Source organism: Apostichopus japonicus, chromosome 6 (genome assembly GCF_037975245.1).
Source record: "Apostichopus japonicus isolate 1M-3 chromosome 6, ASM3797524v1, whole genome shotgun sequence".
Classification (NCBI taxonomy): domain Eukaryota; kingdom Metazoa; phylum Echinodermata; class Holothuroidea; order Aspidochirotida; family Stichopodidae; genus Apostichopus; species Apostichopus japonicus.
The window spans coordinates 4,503,680-4,522,151 of NC_092566.1; the positions used below are offsets into that span (position 1 = coordinate 4,503,680).

Below are 18,472 nucleotides of genomic sequence, written 5' to 3' on the forward strand. Positions count from 1 at the left end.
ATCAGACCGAGATATTACACATTTTGGGCCATACACCCACATTCGGAGACCGTTGATCAATGTCGTCCTACAGAATAAGCGCCAATAATTTGGCCGGTTGTATAACCATTACAAACTAGCGCTAGCAACCCAGTGCAATCATCACGGGGTTGCCCCCTTAAGAAAAAAATTTCCCCGCCCCCCCCCCCAGCAATTAAATTGCTGGCTACGCCACTGCTTGACGTAACATTATGTTCAAGAATTTTGGGGCTTTTAAGTCTGTCCGATATTTATGTTTTTAATTGAGGCGGATTGAAAAGTGATACAAAAAAAAAATGGAAATCAACCCTTTTGCTTTGATAATATTTTAAAATAATTAATTTGTCATAAGATGCAACTTGGTGCTATCTGGTGATAATCCACTATATGAAAGAACAAAGAGATGTTTTCTGCTTGAATAGTTGGGCGGAATTCGCATACTTCAAACCCTCCATCTCAAGAGGGTTTGGGGAAAGTTTATAACGTGAAAAAGAGTGTTGAAAATTTAAATTCATGCAGGGGTAGAAGTGAAGTTTAAGCACTAGCTGTTCACGCCCGGGCCTCTGTGACCTTGTTAGTGAGAACACAACTGGTTATTGTCAGTGGCGGAGCTAGGGGTATTGGTCAGGAGGGGGCGAGAATGGTCTGTAGGTGCGCTTTCGACACTATCTAAGCGGAGCGCCACCATTGGTTGGCGCGTAGCGTACAGAAAATTTTTGAGTAAAGATACTCCCTAGATCTCCGGAAATGACCCTTTCCGGGCCTGGCTAATTTGCAAATAAACGAAGAATAATTAGGTGTCATCGCCAAATTACACCAACAAAATGTGACAAATGTCAATAAGTAGATGAGAGCGCAATAAAAAAGACAATAATCTAGAATAAGTAAAAAGTGGTAAAGAGCTGAAAAGGGCGCCAGCAGCCCATTTTACTCCGTCAGGGGGGGGGGCATCCGCCCCTGACTGTATGGACGCTCCGCCGATGGTTATTGTGATGGTCGGTGGAAAGAAGATTAACTGATGAACATAATACGTTTCGTCCTTTGAAAAAAATTGAGTAAATTGAGTACAACTCGCATTGGGGGGCCACCTGGGGTCACGATTTTGTTTGGGGAGGATACGTGCGCCAGCCCACTCACCCACCCCCCCCCCCATCTTGGCGACGCCACTGCTATTAACGAAGCTATATTCACCAGCGTTCACTGAGTTCGTCAATAACAATAGATATTAAAGCTATTAATTCTGATCGATATGACAATTCATGGGCATTCGTGTACGTATGCGATTAAAACTTTAGATACTCTGATAAGAAATTGGGATATGGGGGGGGGGGGCGTATTCCACTATTACTAGCAGGTGCATATAAATGCATTTCCTTTCCATCCCACTATTTCTTGTTGTGATTTGGAACACTTAACACCCCAGCCCCGCCGGCGTCTCTTCGATTCGCTTTAATATAGAGCACCACCTAGAGACGTCGCTAAAGGGGGTGCGGGGTGTCTCACCCCAATCTTGCTAAAACTGACGATAGTTGGAAAATTTGAGTGCGACAGTCGGAAATTCCGACTGTCACACTCTTATTTTTCCGACTGTCGCACTCTAATTTTCATATATTCTTGTTATTTGTGAGTGACCTAAAACTTTCGGTCAAAATTGACCTTTAATCAGTCATATTTACCACGTTTTCCTTGTCACATTGAGAACTTGAATTGTAAAAAAAAAATAATAAAAAAAATGAGAAATTTTCAATAACACTACGAAATTTCGATAATACAAGGGGTAAAGGGAGGTACCGTCGGGTGGGTGGAGCCTTTGTGTGTGCAATTATAACTTAGCGGACCTGAGGTTATGATCCTAAAAGGTCTGTTGAAAGCTTTATGAACAAAATTGCATTATTTGCAACATTAATTGATTGGTTTCATATATTCGAGCTGGATATTGTTTCTAACTCAATGCTTTACCTGTACTGTTTTATGTAAAGTATGTAAAGTAAAGCACAGTACAGTACACGCATATATCACTTTACGTAGTCAATTTTAACTTGGCGCCATCCACATTTTAATTTTATGCATGACATTGTGTTGCTGGTCTGATAGTCTTTTAGCGCTTATATTATAATGCAGTGCATAGGTCACGAAGCCTAGCCACTTTCAGCGGATTTTTTTACAGACGACACATTCCATTTTAGCCGACACATGTGTGTGTTTGGAACAGAATTTCACGAAAAATATCTCAAGACGTTGCTAAAAATTCTTTTGAAAGCTTGAGGGTGGTAAGTGCCATATATTTTTTATCGAAACTATGAATTTAGATGCCCTACAAGAAAGCCTAAGTTTAAGCTAGGCCGGCTTAGGCCAGTAATGTCATACAATCAGCGTTTGCCGCGCAGAATCGTACTGCCGGAAGGGTATTGTTCAAGTCTGACGAATGACGTTCTTGTCGATGAAACAGGATCCGTTTTTTGGAACATAAATTGAAGTTAATCAGTGTCATCGGTGGTAATTTTCAATTGAGAGATTTATAAAGGTGATTGCCGAGGACAAATTCATATTGTTAATTTAGGCTACAGTGTCCTATCGAGTAAAATGTTAGTAACAATTGACCCTAGGCTAACGTTAGGTCCTAAATTTCTATGGCGGCCATTACTAGTCCATATGCAAATAAGCACATCCTAACATAATGACTGTAGTAGTGTAGTAACTGTGCACTGTATGCAGTACACTGTGTACTGTAGTGTTATGACAGCAATAGTAATACAGTGTTAGAACATGCAACTATAACTAACGGTGTTCGTAGCAGACGGTAAGGAGAGTTTTGATCGTTTCTTTTGCTAAGCCAAAGGTCTCTTAATTATTATTCTGAAACAATATGTGGTAAGGTCGGAATTGATGCTCTAAAGCTGTGGTGTAACAGAAGTTGCCTGACAATAAATAGTAAAGTTCAATACCAGGTCGAATAGGCTATGTTGTGTAGCAAGGCCACAATCATCTAACTCGGGCGCGATTTAGGCTAGGACTATAGCCGATGCGCCTCACAAATAACAACATCAACATTTCTAACAGACACTAATTTTGTGTGAAATTGACTTGAATAAACGGTATTTGATGTGATGGCTTGATCTATGTCATGCCTGTAAACGTGAGGTAAGGACTGACTAAGGCATTGTACAGAATGTCAATTACTGTATGCCTAGGCTCAGCCTAACCCAGTCGATGTCTGTTTCAGCCTTTCAGGGAAGGGTTCTAGTAGTAGTAGTAATAATAGGCCTGTAGCCTACATACCATTAAGCTCAACTTAACAATATCTCTTTGCATAGTCCTGGGGTTAAAAGAAAAACACATAGGCTATCCCTCAAAGTCAAACTACAGTAACATACAAACATGTATGATATAATTATATGTATTGATGACATCCATACATGTTAAAATATAAATTCCTTTCAATTATAAGTAGGATGGTGACTTCGAAGTTCGGCCACTTAAGACTTAAAACACCCCAAAACTAAATCTTCTGGTCTAAATCACCAGAAAATATACTTCATATGGTGGGAGAATTTTGTTATAGTACGATACACGGCCAAACTTTCTTTCCTGCAAACTGTTTTCACGTTGTTTTCCAAGAAGATTCTTCGTGATTGTGGAACTGGTATTTCTTGCTAGAGTATTGCGAAGTTCGGACACGCAACCCACAGTGTGGCGCTGGTGATAAAATTGGTGGCGCAGTTGCTTTTTCAGTAATTATAACAGACTTCATAGATCTTCGTCATTTTGTTGACAAATATGTAAGTAATTTCTTGCACACGGGTCATTTTGGAGAGAAAATAACTGTAGCTTCGTACTTTTTGGTGAAATTTGGCTCTTCCTGTAGTTTTTCATGGTGAAATTGTGTATTTCTTAGGGGTGGCCGATCTTCGCAGTATGCCGAACTTCGCAATACTGACTATACCTTCATGTAGAAAGTATATTGATAATAACCTTGAAACATGTTTATTATTAAAAGGAATGACCTTGAAGTACAATACCAGGGCTCAAAAAGCCTGTGTATAGGTAAAACAGGCTAATACATGTATTCAGTTAAAATCCCAAACATTAAGGATTTTCATTCAAAATTTAGGCATAGTAGTAGTACCCTCCTTACCATTTGTGTACACACAGGATGGTGCTATATCTCGTTTAGAAAAAAAAAATCAGAACTTTAAAAGATAACACATGTTGGCTTTTTAGCTGTCAAAAACGACCTCTTTTATCACATTGGAGCAACTTTACAACCTCATAAATTAATTATGGAAAATGTTAGAGCCCTAAATTGTCGTATATAATACGAACTTGATACTTACAAAATAGAGTACGAGAATTTCATAGCATGGCTATGTTGGTGATAATTTAGCAACAAAAACCCTTTATCACTCTGAATTGCAAATAACAACAAAATAACATCTCCAAAGTTGCATAACTTAAAAGTATAACACAGGCAGTCATTTTTAAAATAACTTGTGTTTTCATTGGTCTGGATGATATTAACCTTTAAGAAGCTCAAGTTACTGGAAGCAATATGCTTGGGCAATTAATAACCAAAATGGCATATATATTTTAGCAAAAAATACAAAAATCAAATAGTTTAGCATTAAACCATACAATGTTAGAATATCCTAAATATTTAATTACTCTTTTTGAGGGGGAGGCTCTATAGTTTTCTGTAATTAATAGAATTGTAGTTAGATGTTCAATTGCTGAGAAATAGGACCTAAAAAGAAAAAATGTCAAAAGATATGGCTACCAAATTGCAAAATCTCAAATAGTCATAAATCAGACAATTTTGAAGCAATGGAACTGAAAGTTTTACAGTAAGCTTATTTCTTAGTAGTAATTTTCGGAGAGGGTCCAGCTACAGCCACCCATTATTTGACACAGAATGACCCACATGTATATGAAATAATGTTGTTTTGAATGGAAGTTTGTATGAAAATTTCGGATAAATTCATCCTCACTGTTATGTTAATTTCCTTTGAGTGGAAACATCAGTTTTGAGTCTCCCCATGAAAATAAGCCTATTGCACCCACAGGACTGGTCTCCTGGTTAGTTTCTTCACTTGAACTATTTTGCATGCAGCCTACTGTACATAAAAATCACTCTTTAACACACACAGCATCTAGTACATCAAGCAAGGAAACCTGTACCACATTATGCAAGGTGCAGTACAGTACAGTAGCTAGTTCTGACTGGCACCTAAGAAAAAACGGTTACAGTGTGGGGATTGCTATAACCCAAGGGCGTAGGAACCGGGGGGGGCCGGGGGGTGCCAGCCCCCTATTGAAAAATATGGAGGGGCGGAAGTATCATTCCGCCCCCTCCGCTTCACAAGTCAGAAAACCCCTTTTTCATTTCCAAATGAGAAAAAAATCTCATTTGGAGCACCAAATTGCATCTAAGGCCAGATGAAAATGCAAAATTATTTACAAAATGTTGAAGTGTGCTATATTGCACCAAATTGCATCTGAGGCCACCTGGAAATGCAAAAAAATCCAAAGGGATCCTTAGACCCCTCCCCCAGGACAGCCATCAGTCTTCAGCCCCCCCACTCAAAAGTACCTTCCTACGCCACTGCTATAACCCCATACTGTAGTTAATAAGCTTGTCAAGTAGTGCTCTGTAGTATTTTTTAGCCAATTAAAATACGGACGCAAGTATTATTATGATCCTGAACTCTGCAAATGCACTTATTTCCAATTTCTAGTTTTCATTCCAACTCCAGTTGTGACACCTAAAAAAAAAACTCCCCAATATATTGTAAGCCCATATTACAACAGGCTCCTCATTATGAAAAAAAAATTGGTCAATTGTTTAAATTTCCAAGTTGCTTTCCAAAATGTAATTATACTTCATATATATGAAAACTTGTTAATTGTTAAGTACTTGAATTTTGCATGATAAATGTGCTTATACTGTCAATAAGTCTGTATGAGCCTCTGCATCATTGGTACCAGGGAAAATGGTGTTCTATTTTTTTTTTTTGTTATACAGTTTGTGGAGAGAAGAGTGACTACTGAATAGCAGCTCTTCATGATTTTCTTTCCCATTGAATTTTTCAGAACAAACTGCTCTCCGTACATTGGTGAAGAGTGTTACTGTAAGCTGTCTGTGCTATGAAATGGTCCTGAAGCTGACCTGAAAGGAATAAGCAATATGGAAGAACAGAAGCTAATTGAGCAGACCAATTCAGGTGTCGACAACCCTCAGTTCTATGAGGTGGTTGTAATGGACAGTAGTAAGCAGGAGGAAGATGAACTTGATAATACCTCTGATGGGATAACAGTCACTCTCAAGGACAGTACCACTGATGAAGATGTCCCCATGAACGTATCCACGAGTGAGGGCATCCTCGTCTCTCAAAACGTGGTCAGCCAAGGTGATATACAAATCGCTGAACTCCAGACTACTGGAGGGAGTCAGGAAGTGGCCGTCGTATACACGTCGGCGAACACGGTCCCACAGATACAATACGTAACTCAGACATCATCATCAGCAGTGGGCATGGACGAAGGGATCCAGCATAAAATTGTGTTACAGGGAGAAGAAGGGAAGCAACAGATTGTAATTGGAGAAGTGCAAACTCTCCCTCAGGAAATACAAGCCACAATTTTAAACACGATTGAAGAAATCAAAACGGTGAAGATGGAGGATTCGATTCAAGCCGTCCCAGAAATTGACCCAAAGGACTCCATCTCTGGCATTGTTGGGAACAAGACGGTGGTTCACAGCGAGTCAAGTATAAGTGGCGTCAGTGGTATCACAACGTGTGCCAGGAATGACCAGCCTCTCGATGACATGGTACCACCGCAGATATTGGCTACGGAGGACGAAAATACCGGTCCAGATGATATTCCAATGGAGACCAATGAGGTTCAACTGATACAACAGACAGTGACTTCCACAGAGGTCATTACCCAAGAGAACACAGACTTGCCCTCCTCGGAAGAGGACAAGGTCATTGATGGATCCTGCCTTGAAGAGGCTGTCGAAGGTACCAGCAAGGTAGATGAGTCATCGAAAGGAAGTGATGAGGTGAATATGGCCAAATTTGCACCTTTGATCTTGGCACCTTCTAAGAGAGATAAATCATCAGGAATGCCAAGCAAGATATTGATGGATAAACCAAGGATCGTGAGCATTTCTCACGGGACTGCAGGGTCAGAGGGCAACGGGCAGATGGACGTCCCGAACTTTATGGACGGTACCGACGGCGACGACATAAGTAACCAGGAGGGTTTGTCATTGGTCCAAGGTGGAGCTGCCATTCTCACCTCTGTCGATGATGTTTCTGTCTCGCAAGGTTATGTAATTACTCCCTCAGTGACCGTTTCCACAAAGGCTGGTGTTTCTGGTCAAGCCAAGACAGGCAAAGGGGAAGGAGAAAAGGATGCACCAGAATCTTTACTTGTGAACGTTGAATCACTTGAACCTAAAAAAGAAACCAAAAAGATAGACAATGGTTCAACAGGGAAGTCGACCCCAGACGGAAAGCAAAAGGGTAAAAAGGGCAAGAACGAGATGCTTCATGGGATGCAGTTACTTAGCGAATGTGCTATGAGGTTAGAAAACCAGGATGGTGGCCCAGATGAGGAAAGTGCAACAGAGGAAACTGGGAACGAAGATGCAACCACTGCCGAGCCAAGCACCATTGAAGAAGCCGTAGAAGAAGTCACAGAGAAGGAAGAAGTTGTGGATGAAGAGAGTGCTGATGTAGATGTAGAAAAGAAGGAGGAACCACAGTTACAGGAGGTTGAGGAGGTGGAGGAGGAGGAAGTTGAGGAGGTTGAGACTGAGAAGGACTCCCTGCAAGAGGTCCAGCTCACTATACAGCAAGTGACATCAGAGGGCAATGAACTGGTAGCAGAACCAATCCTTGAGACCACAGGGCCGGTGCAGACTACCACGGAAGTAGTAGTTACCAGTCAGGGGCAGGTGCTGAAGGCGGTGCCAGGTTCTAACTTTGTGTCCGTGCCGATGGAGATAGGGAATAATCAGGAAGTTGTCATCGATTCGCAACAGATCAGCGAGGAGCTGATCCCTATGGTTCAAGAAGAGGTCATTCTGGAAATAGTTGAAGGCGACCAAATAGTTGTAAACAGTTCCGGGGCATTGAACGACCTCTACGGGGGTCAGTCGTTAGAGGGGGAGAAGGCTTACATACCCATGCAAGGCCTGGCGTCTTCACTGATGCAGCAGCAGCAGCAAGGCAATCTACCCTCCAGTCACCGACTTCAAACATACTCGCAAGAACTCAAGAGGCAGAAGAAGAGGTCCAAAAAGCGTGGAACGAAACATAAGAACGTCAGCAGCTCCCCTCAGAGCAGGAAAAGAATAAAGAAGGAGCCGTCGTCGTCGGGAGAGAGCGGCAGACAAAAGTACCAGTGCCACGTCTGTCAAAAACTGTTTGAAAAGATGAAGGAGCTGAGAGATCATTTGCTGGTACATTACAACACAAAAGGTTACGTCTGTGACTTCTGTAACAAGACTTTCTCCTCCAGCAGTCACCTCCGTAGGCACGTCATGATTCACACGGGTGAACGACCGCACAAGTGCGACTATTGCGGAGAGGGTTTCATTCAGGCCGTGCAATTACGGGTGCATAAACAGCGGCACAGCCACGGCCCCCCGCCGCCCTTATCCAGAGCTCCACCCAAGACTAAGAAGACAAAGAAGAAAACCAAACCAACCAAAACCGATAAAGGTCAAAAGTACCAGTGTCCAATTTGCAAAGTCAAACATAAGAGCAAGAAAAAGATCAAGGCCCACATGAAGATCCACAGCAATGTCAAAACATTCAAATGTAAGGAATGCAATGAAGTTTTCAGAAACAAGAACCAGTTGACCATCCACGAGGGTCGCCACAAGGGCAAACCAGAGCTACAGTGCTCGTACTGCGGTAAAGCCTTCGATACGTCTAGTCACATGAAACGCCATGAGCGGATCCACACCGGCGAGAAGCCATACAAATGCCAATTTTGCGACAAGTCCTTCATTCAAGGAGTCCAGCTCCGCCTACACGAGCGCATCCACACCGGTGAGCGACCCCACGTCTGCACATACTGCGGCAAAGCGTTCGCCCGAACGCAGTATCTGAAGCGCCACTCCTGCATCCACACCGGAGAGAAGCCGCTGCAGTGTCGATTCTGCTTGGAGAGGTTCATCCAACCTGTCCAGAGACAACAACACGAGAAGAAACTGCACAAGAAGAAACTGAAGAAGCTCATGGCTCAAAAACAGAAACCGGGCCAACCACCAATCAAACTGGTTCTTCGTCTGAAGAAGAAGAAAGGCAGGAAAGGTCAAGAAGTGACCGACTCGGACGACAGTGACTCGGAATCCGAATCGAGTGAAACCAATGACTCCAATTAAGGTCAGTTGACGTCGTTTTATTTTGGGTTGTGTCATAAACCGTAAATATAAAGGGCAAAGCAATGTAGACTGCTGCTTAACGGTTGTGGTAGTCGCCTGTCTTCAAACAGTTCCTTGTTTCCACAGAAGTATTTGAATTTGTTCCGTTTTATGATCGTTTGTATCAACCACTGGTTTTAGCATGCTGAAGGTTGCTAGATAGGTGTACAACACAACTATATTTTTCATGGGGGTTCTACCGCTTCACATAACTGCCAGACATTGAGGGGGTTAAATTGGAGTACTAAGGTAGTTGAAGCTATGACAAAAGATGAGGTATGAAGTGAAACATTTCAATAGTAGACATAGAGTAGGTGAATGTTTGTGGCCATTTTTAGTGTCGTTTGGAACGATACAGATGATATTAAAAGACTCAAGATATTTAGCTTCTTATTTCTGGTCTACCGTTATCTTAGCTTTTGCTGTCCTGATAACTGTTTTAATCTGCATTCACCAGATTAATGTCAAGCTACCAGAAAAAGCAACCTGTGTTTTGTTAAGTTAATCAGCATTCGCACAGCTACAATCGGATATATGTAAGATGCACACTGCAGAAATTCCTAGTATCCTTTTCTTTCCACTTTTTGCAGAACCTAGCACATCAACTGTATTCTCTTTACAACTTTACCTTGTTTTAGGTGGTATAACGTTATAAATCTTGTTTCTAACTGTTGATAAGAGGATCACTTCGTCCTTGTATCATCTTACTGGCCGTGTAAAGTTAAAGTACTACCTAGAACATGAGCATACCCTAGAAGTTTCCATTTCACGGGAAACATTACATCTGATTGTGGGGAAAATGTTAGAATCAGTGACAATAAAGCTACAACTCATACAGGTTTACCGAACGCTGATGCTGCATGGGTAATAATTTCTTTTGAGAGATTAAAATCAAATCATCCCACCATTCTGTCAGGACCATAGAGAACCATCCTCACCCAGTCTCTCCTGTGCTGTTTGCTACGAGGCAGACAAATAGAAGACAAACAGCAGAAGAGGCAAAATTTCAGTATTCCCTATCGTCTCTCGCCCACCTTATTTTTCCCTTTTGGTGCCGAAACGTTGGCCTTGCCTGATTTGACAGTAATCAAAGCAGTCTGTGTTGATGGACCCACCCCTTTCCTGTATTAACAAGTTCCAACTTTTCAGGTTTCCGTTGTTCTCCAGCAGATGCTGTTGAAGTCGTTATTCTCATTTGACTACTGAAGTCAAAGGGCCTGGCCGAGTTTTGATCACCTCCCCGACTCTACCTGATTTCTACCAGTTTCATATTCAACGAACTGTGCTGTCAAAAGACGATCTGCTTGATTGGTGGGCAGAATACCAACTCCTATGGAGAGAGATGGTTTGAGAATTACATTCCAACGGTGTAAAGTTAATCCAGTTTTTTTGTTTAAAATTTGTAAATTTATCTCAGAATTTATTTCAACATTCTCTCTGTATATCCAGAATGTAAAAGTACTGTACTGTATCACTATCACCTGATATTCATGAAATGCAAAAACTTCACATTCTGTATGCAGATGAAAATAGCTGGAATAGACTGAAAAAGTATGGAAAAAAAGAATAAACTAATCCGTACCTTCACCATTACAATGATTACAGGTTTTTGACTTCAGAAATTCAGATTTATAAAGGAAACGTTCTATTCAAAATAGGAACTTCAGTATGGAAAAATAGCATAAATTTAGCAAATGGAAATAATTTTATTTTAAAGAATTAAATAGTTGGCTTCTTTTTTTGCCACAGGAATTTTGAGCTTAGATAAAAAAAAAATCTCACTAGATTTGGTCATGAAATTTTCAAATGATTGAACCAGTAAACTGTCTCAAAAGACCAACTTAGAATAATCAATAGTATCTGACAGGATTTTAAACTTCCTACAAAGTAGATTGTAAGCATAATTTGAAAAATAATCACTTCTAATATCCTTCTCACTCTTGCATATAGAATAAGGAAGTAAAAGTTTTAGTTAATGTGTAGGGCTATGCTAGACAAGTTTTCTCTACTTTGTAGAGGGGTAGAATAGGGAAGGTTGTAAGGGGTAAGTGAAATGTTTCTGCATTCACTTACATTGTTTGATATGTTTAAAAATAAAGCACACTACCTCTGGAGAATGCTGACATATTCACAGCCATTCTCAAATGCATTTTGATTTTTTTTGGGGTTCAGTAGTTGTAGTTGTAGTTTAGTTGTTTGCCAGTGCTTCAACAGAGGTACGCCGTCACATCAGTCATATTGTGTGTGATCTTTACTGTTTACAGATCTCTGAATTAACATTACACTATGGCGTACAAAGCGCTTAACTTAGCCTAGCTTACATACAGATACGCTGGATGATTGACTAGTTCAAAATTCCACCTGTGCAGTTTCGTGGGATGAAAAACATGTTTTAAAAAAAACGAATGTGTTCAAAACAGTTTGTTTTACTTGTAACTCTGGATCTATTTATCAATAATTACAAACAGACAAATTATACTACTAGAGGCCAAACTCATGGTACCTCCATGTTACTAAAACTCATAGCAACTAGCTTGTCAAGTTTTTTTTTAATTAGGGATTATGACAGCACCCTCTATTAATGTGAATACTCTGCTTAAGTTAAGGGTTCTAGATAAAAAAAACTTGCAATGTGGTGTACATATAGTGGTTGTGAAATGAGGCTTATCGGAAATTGCTGGATTTATTTAAGAAACCTGAGCATTGCCTCAGGTCCTGGAAATACCTGATGAAACATTTGCATGATCTGTTTTCTTATATTTTTCTACAAAAAATTGCCTCAAAATTTTACAGCAGGCATTAAAATTGATTGCACTCTCCCCAATACATAACATGGTATTTTGTAACCTTCACCTTCCTTCATCTTCATAATGATTGAAAGGTAGAGTTTGTGCATAGAGATAATCGCAGGTTAGAACATAACCATTGGTTTGCGTCACGTTCTGGTGTGGTGCAAAATATGATAACTTCAACTTGAACACAAGATACATCAGATTGTTTACATCATGTCACTCTCTTAAAAGTCGAGAAAAATAGTTTACCTCTGGACTGACTTTTGTGAGTACTGTGTCACTGGGCATCTACACAAATGGTGAAATTTGCACTCAATTCTTATGTAAGGTTATATAAAGGTGATAGCATATGAAGTTTACATGTTTTGTACCCAAAGTGAACTTGAAGCTAACAGATATGACATTGAAACACACTGACAAAATTTCATTTACAGTTTTTTTCCTTGTCTAATTTTTTTAATTTTTAATTTTTTATATTTGATTGCCTATCATTGTTGCAGTCATTGGTGTATTGTTAAATTGACATCCCTTTCGGTCAAAGTTGCAACCCTGTCCAATACAAGATCAAAAAAATAAAGAGAAAAAGAATGGAAAAGATAACATTTTGCAATTTTGTAAACTGTGCAACTATAACATCACTCCTGTTTGCTTCAAGTTCTGTATGGTACAACTGCAACAGTTTCAATTATCAAGATCACAATAACGATATGTAGGAATTTCACAAGGATGATTTCATTGTTTCTTTTTCATCAGTGACTATCCTGTTATCCTTGCAGAGGTGTTGGGGGTGTATGCATCTATTATTATACTCCCCCAATTGTCGTCAGGCAGATATTCCCATCCAGGTTTTGTCACTGTTCCAATGTTTTGTTTTGTTCTTTATCTTAATAATGTTTGTTTCACAAATGTTATATCCATAGTTGTCAAACCACATACTTTCTGTAGTTACTATTTAGCTAGGTCAATTTTGATGGGTGTTCAAAAAAAATTAGCATAGTGCTTTTACAAATCAATAGCATCAAACAGGGTTTATATATTTGGTGTTTAAACTACTATTGAAGGCATTGTGGTATTGATGCGATGCTCAATAGTGTTGATGTCTTCTTTAGCTTCAATGCAAAGGAATTTAAAAGGAGAAGGAAAGCGTTTCCATGTTTCATTGTTCTTTTCATTGATTCCTAACTACCAGATTTGGTCGGTAATTTTTTTGCTTTTTAAAATGCCTGCCGTTTGTTACTTGATCCAGAATGAAATCAAACTTTTATAACATTTTTTGTTGTTTGTAGTTTTGGTTTGTTGTTGGTGTTGGTTTCTGCACTGTGTAAATTGTAAATTTAGATTGACAATGGGGGAAGAAGGCTTTATCCGGAACTACGATGTGGTTTCAGAAGACGGTAAATGAGCGGTAATTTATGAATTGTTACATTATCATGTCGAATCAAGAGTGATGGTTGTGGGCTGTATAGCTTTCCATTGTACTTTAGTCCCATCATATGACTTATCCTATTACTGCATGCTTGAAATGGGCAACCGACCATTTCTAAGGGTTAAGGTTTTTGTGCCATCTATTCACCCTTGGCGATGGTAACCATCGAGGGGATGCCTCTTGTATTTTTTTGTGTTTTTGCAGGTGGTGGTAAACATTTTTTGAGCGGAAGAAATCATAGTTTTGGAGGTGACTTGATATTTGAGGTATTTGTTCAAACAAGTTGCTGATAATAGTATAGCTATATCCTTCAATCACCTCCCAAAATCCTGAGCCCCCCCCCCACCCCCTTACCTCCCCAATATCCATTTTAGCATGTTTGGGGTAAACTGACCTGGTTTATTCTACATATTAATGGTTTTCCTATTTTTCATGCAATCTTTGAAATGCTGTACTGGTTATTGTGTTCCTGTTTTCTGCTATCTCATGGATAGGATGTATTTTACTTGTGTATGTATGTCTGTTTGTTTGTTTGTTTTTGGTTTTAATTTTTCCTCTTTTTTTTTTTTTTGCTGTTTTAATTTTGTGATGTGTATAACAGAGACTACACGAAAAGTCTTGGAGATTGCACAACCTTGTACAGCTTAAAGCAGTATACAATATATATTCACTTTCCAAATGTCATGGAAGTTTCTGCACTAAACTAACAGAAAGTGCGTTGTTCGACAGATATGTGGCTCTTGATTGGAACAATTTAAAACATTTATTTAAAAAAAATATGAATACGATGGGAACATTGCAGTATTTAATTCCTGCCAAAAATGTTAAAACTAAGAAACATTTAAAACATTAAAAAATGTTTCTATGTCACAAACAAATGTAGGATACTATTGACCATTGTCATATGACCGATACTTAAAATGATACCATACCCACTTTAAAAAAAAAAGAAGGGAAAAAAAAAAACCCAAACCCTCTCCCTCAACTATATTTGGGCAGTGGCTGGACTTTTAGTGACATATGTAACATGAACTATAGAGTATACTGCTTTAAGGTTTATTTATTATAATTTCATGTGTTATAAATGTACATACATAAAACACTCTTGTGTAACTTTAATGTGTTAGGAGCTTCAGTCATATCCTTAGGCTTGTAAGAAATAAAATTTAAAAAAAAATATCCCCTTGTTTGTAAATAATGCATTTTTGTGTCTTATACAGTTGACATGTTGTAATGAACAGGAATAAAGAAAAAACAAATTATTTCTTCTATTTCTTTAGTAAATCTGTTTTGTAAAGTGAAATGTGGAAGTTTAATTTAACTACAATTTTGACAATATTGATCTCATTTTAATGTTCAATGATGTCATTTTTGGAAATCAAGTTTCAAGAGGCAGAGCAACTCAGGGTGAGTCTTTGCACGGTCATGTTTTTACTATTTAGGCTAGTTCATTTGAAGGACCAGTGCAAAATAAGTAGAAATAACAAATGTGTATGACAGTATAGACCTTTAGAAAAATACAGAAAGGTGCCCCTGGGAACTCCTAGGACTCGGGATTTGAATCGTGCAATCTTTCACAAATAAATTACTCTTAGGAAAGATTCTCCAAAAATGTGAGCCCTATGTCAAACTTTATACACTTCCTAGCAAGTTAGATGAGTAGTTCTTAAGTTCGATGTGATCCACTTCTCCTCACCCCTCCCTCCTACTTTAGTACTTAAATCCCACCTCTGCAATATTGACAAAGGAGTGAGTCTAATTAGGGAAAGGGATATGACAATTATGAAGGTCTTGATAATATAGTAATACCAATGGGCTGAAGTAGAGCATGTGGGATTTACTTTTATGTCCTATGTAAAGAAATCAGTGTCAGGGGTGTGGCAGTTCCTGGTCAGGGCCAAAGAGGGCGGGGGGGGGGGGGATTGTCGCTCCTTGCTACGCCACTGGTGAGTGACCACCCAAAACCCATCAGGGAAGGGGATATTAATTGAAATGTAGCAAAATAGAAAAGAATAGCCTGGGTTTGGCGATTTTTCAGGGGTTTTCTTGGGAAAGGGGTGATGAATGGGGACATTGCTGAGCATGGGTGCTAGAAACAGCCGTTATACCGATTCCTCAATACAGTTTTCTGAGAAGGTCAAGATATTGCCAATTAATTCGTCCAAAAAAAACTCATCCAAGCTATTTAGTGCAGACAGATGTTGATGAATATGTTGATTTTATTTTTTTGGGGGGGGGGGGGGGAGGCCTGCTCTGATGCATAAATAATGTCTTGAAGTTGAGCCAAGAAATCCTGCTGATCGGCTGTTTTGCGTGAACTATTTCCATACACTGCATGAACTTATTTCCGTAGAAACTGGTCACCTCTTTGCTGTCTCAGCCCCATATCTTCAAGATTTTTGGCCAACATTTCTTTACAGAAGCTACGTTGCGTATTACCATGGAGGTAAAAAGATGTTCTGTTTCACCTCCATGGTATTACTAACCAGACAGCAAAACTGCAGTGTGGGTTCGATGATACTTCATGAATAATCTTATACAAATGTGACACACTGGGCTGTACGGCATAGCTAGGATGAACATCATACTTCAATCTAGGTAGTACAGCAAAAAGCATTGAGATAGGACAAACAATATTCACATTGGAAACTGATAACTGAGATGGATACTATTCTTGTATTCAGCATACAGATCGATCTCTACCAAAGACAACAGGCTTCTTCAATGTGGTACACCTCAGTGGCGGAGAAACAGGGGGGGTTGGGGGGTTTTAACCCCCCCACTTTTTGAAGAGGGGGGTTGGCCCACACAATCAACCCCCCTAGTTTTTGCCAGTAATGTTCTGTTATAGCCTATGTTATGTGCTCCAAATGGAATAATAAATCAAATTATTAAATTTGAAATTGTTAAAGTCATTTCAACCTTTTACCTGGTAGGCTACATCAGCAATTAACGACCGAAAACCGAGTTAGAATTGACCGACACATTATTTCTAGCCCCTTTCCCCCACCTTGCGCATTGGAACTTGTAGCTCATAGCGCTAACTTCACCCCACAACAGAAATACACAAAATAACGTTTTGTTGCTGTTGAATAGCTTTGGAACTGTATACACTTGCCAACTTCAACGAGGTGAAGGAAGGAAAAGAAAAAGAAGAAAGAGAGAAAAGGATGGAGTAGAAAATACGGCAAGAAAACGGGAAGAAGAAGAGGAACAGTGACAAAATTATTCGAATTTGTAAAGCAAACAGCAGATATCACATCATATCAGTGAGCATGAAAATGGCGTTCCACGATAAACAGCCTCCAAACCATGGGCGCAGATCCTGGTGAGGACAGCGGGACGCGTCCCCACCAACATTTTCAGTAGTGGGGACATGATATACCGTGTCCCCACCAATTTGTCTTTGCATTTCAAGTTCCCCTGTATGGAACTTTGGCGCAGTTTGATCCAGCATTGTGCAAATGACATGCAGCAGTTCTCATTTTATTGTATTTTATCCACAGTTGTTAAATATAGGACGAAAATCGCATTTGCGGCAGTCATATATTTGTTTTCTGGGAGAGGACCCCAGACCCATCGTATATACAAAAGTCTACTTGGATTATTTGTCCCCTGATTTTCTTTCTGCAGACGCCCATGTATTTCTCCAAACTAAGTTTCTAAGCAATGAGATCTAAAACTTAAGGAGGTTTAGGAGCATCATTAGGTCTGGGAAGTGTTATTTCCGGCGATCTGGGTGGTATATTTGCCCCAAAAAATCGTACGCTACGCGCGAACCCATGGTCGCGCTCCGCTTAGATAGTGTCATAGAACAGACACGCGTCCCCACCATTATCCAAGACTGATCTGCGCCCATGGTCAAAACTGTCGATGTGTGTAGTGTTCGGTTTCGGAAATAACTGGTATATTTTTATTTCCTTCAACGAAATTTTTTAGTAGCCGTCTGAATTTTCGAAAATTCCCTAACCAACATTCTTCATCATACTTCATCATACTCGTGCAATTTTGACCCGTCTGTTAGGGTTTGAAGGAGGTTTCTATATCGGTTGTCCATAGATGATATTTTGTGCAACATTATGGGTATGTTTTGAAGTGAATTTATTCACGAGAATTGTGAATTTTCAAATTCTGAACAGTGGGGCTGACGGATATTGTGGGCCGCGATGAAGAATCACCTACAAAAGCAATGATCCACAGGATATGTGATGAAGTCGAACATGATGTGTGACTGGTGACAATCTTCAAAAAGGTTATAGATGAGAAAAACAGTATTTGGAAAAAACTTGGTTGTCAGGCAAAAGTGTACACATGGTTGGTCAGTTTCAAGCCATTTCAAGTGCCATTTCCGGTGATCTGGGGGTACCAAAACCAGAAATTTTCTTGTACGCTGCGCGCCAACCAATGGTGGCGCTCCGCTTAGATAGTAATACGCGCCCCCCGGGTTAGAAAATCCTGCATACACCCCTGGTTAAATCCAGCTTTTCAAGGCCTGGGCAGTGCCATTTACTGCAATCTGGGAGGCAGGCAATATTTGCCAAAAAATTCTTGTGCACTTCGCGCCAACTTATGGTGGCGCTCCACTTAGATAGTGAGCCAGCAGTTATGACTTTTTATTTCATCAATGGCCTGCAACCCCCCCACTTCTGACAAGAAATCTCCGCCACTGGTACACCTACAAGCCGTACATTAGGGGTTTCAAGGTTTTCACAATTTGACCCCAAATGACCCGCTTTGACCTCCGCTCAAAACAATGTACTTGTTTTACTCAACGTCGTGCACCTACACACAAAATATGAG

General features: G+C 39.9%; 1 protein-coding gene across 4 annotated transcripts; it reads left to right on the forward strand.

Moving 5' to 3' along the window:
* Nucleotides 1-2,107: 2,107 nt before the first annotated feature.
* LOC139968734 (uncharacterized) lies at nucleotides 2,108-14,934 on the forward strand. Of its 4 annotated transcripts, none has more exons than XM_071973063.1 (3): nucleotides 2,108-2,288; nucleotides 6,106-9,416; nucleotides 10,622-14,934. In XM_071973063.1, the coding sequence occupies exon 2, from the start codon at nucleotides 6,200-6,202 to the stop codon at nucleotides 9,413-9,415; it is 3,216 nt and encodes a 1,071-aa protein (XP_071829164.1). In that variant the 5' UTR covers nucleotides 2,108-2,288; nucleotides 6,106-6,199; the 3' UTR covers nucleotide 9,416; nucleotides 10,622-14,934. The 4 variants fall into 4 exon arrangements, with proteins under 4 accessions (XP_071829164.1, XP_071829161.1, XP_071829162.1 ...); XM_071973060.1 differs by having other exon boundaries at nucleotides 2,109-2,288; nucleotides 10,625-14,934; XM_071973061.1 differs by lacking the exon at nucleotides 2,108-2,288 and adding an exon at nucleotides 2,385-2,542 and having other exon boundaries at nucleotides 10,625-14,934.
* The last annotated feature ends 3,538 nt before the right edge of the window (nucleotides 14,935-18,472 follow it).

Bases quoted from the DNA above. Each gene is read 5' to 3' on its own strand.
- LOC139968734 (XM_071973063.1), top strand. From the start codon at position 6,200: ATGGAAGAACAGAAGCTAATTGAGCAGACCAATTCAGGTGTCGACAAC.